This window comes from Galeopterus variegatus, unplaced genomic scaffold (genome assembly GCF_000696425.1).
Source record: "Galeopterus variegatus unplaced genomic scaffold, G_variegatus-3.0.2 Scaffold17943, whole genome shotgun sequence".
Classification (NCBI taxonomy): domain Eukaryota; kingdom Metazoa; phylum Chordata; class Mammalia; order Dermoptera; family Cynocephalidae; genus Galeopterus; species Galeopterus variegatus.
The window spans coordinates 2,353-3,501 of record NW_007744054.1 but is presented as its reverse complement, the minus strand read 5'-3'; the positions used below and the strand labels follow the sequence as shown (position 1 = coordinate 3,501).

General features: G+C 48.9%; 1 protein-coding gene across 1 annotated transcript in view; it reads right to left on the bottom strand.

The window, feature by feature from the left end:
• LOC103582800 (fructose-1,6-bisphosphatase 1-like) overlaps window positions 1-1,015 on the bottom strand; it is a gene marked incomplete at its 5' end in the record, with an annotated part of 9,749 nt that extends 8,734 nt beyond the window's left edge. Inside the window, one exon of the mRNA XM_008564299.1 lies at window positions 875-1,015. Within this exon, the coding sequence (XP_008562521.1) occupies window positions 875-1,015 (141 nt within the window). The remainder of the gene's footprint in view (window positions 1-874) is intronic.
• Window positions 1,016-1,149: the final 134 nt, after the last annotated feature.

The window sequence follows — 1,149 nt, the reverse complement described above, 5'->3', positions numbered from 1 at the left end:
TTCAATGGTGGGTTTAGTTGCACCAAATATTTAAAGAGATTTCTTCAATTTACTTGCTCTGTTCAAACTGTCATCTAACTGAGTAAGTAAATTACTCGGATTAATGGACATGTGGAAGAAGCTATCCGCAAGTTGAAACAGTTAATGAACATTTTTCATGGCACTGTGGGCTCCTCTCTAACTTTTCTCCCTAAGGTAGACTAAGGAATTATTTTCGTCCCCTTCTTTACTTTCATTTCTCTGAGTTCATCAAAGACTTATCAAAACTGCAGTAGTTAACTGGAGGTCTGAGTGCACACACTCAACACCAGCTAAGTCTGGGGGCATTTTTGAAGCAATGACGCCGTCCACTGCTGAGCCGGGACAGCCCCTCACTCGGGAAAGCAGCCTCCTGCTGCAGAAGGCAGGGGCCGCCGGGGACGGAGTGCGTGCAACAGACCAGCCATGGCCCGGCCGGACGGCCAGTGAGCTCGAGTTGGCTAGCAGTGTTTCACACATCAAGAAACATGACATTTTTTAAAATCCAGCATTTCTTGAAACATCAAAAGCCTTGGTGAGAGTGGGTCCCTCTCCCCAAACAGTGACAATTGCTGGACGTCTCTGTGTCGCCCAGGGCCACCCCATGCCCCTGGCCTTCTGTCCCAGCACACTTCACTAATTTATGGCTGCTCAAAAGACTCCCTTTTGCAACAAAGACTCCCTCTTCTGCTCTGGATAGATGTCATCTCTCACTTCCATAATCTCCTCCTGACATAGGCACTGTCCCACCCGCCCAACCGCCCACCATCTCAGTCCCTCCCTGGGCCTTGGCTTCCACCTCTGCATGACCCTGGCCACCTCCCATGCATGCCCAGCCTCCTATGAGAGCTCTCACCGGGTCCAGCATGAAGCAGTTGACCCCACTGTCCATGGCGAGGACCAACATGGTGGCGCTGCCATAGAGCGCATAGCCGGCCGCCACCAGGTTCCGGCCTGGCTGCAGAGCATCCTTCTCAGAAGGTTCACCAGCTGATTGCTAGAGCAAGAAAGAAAACAAAACATGTTTTCGTTGTGTTGTTTTGTGCTGCTTTTTTCCAGGTCAACCAATAATGGGATGCATAATCAAGGTGCTCTTCTTTTTTTTTTTTTTTTTTTTTTTTTTTTTTTTTT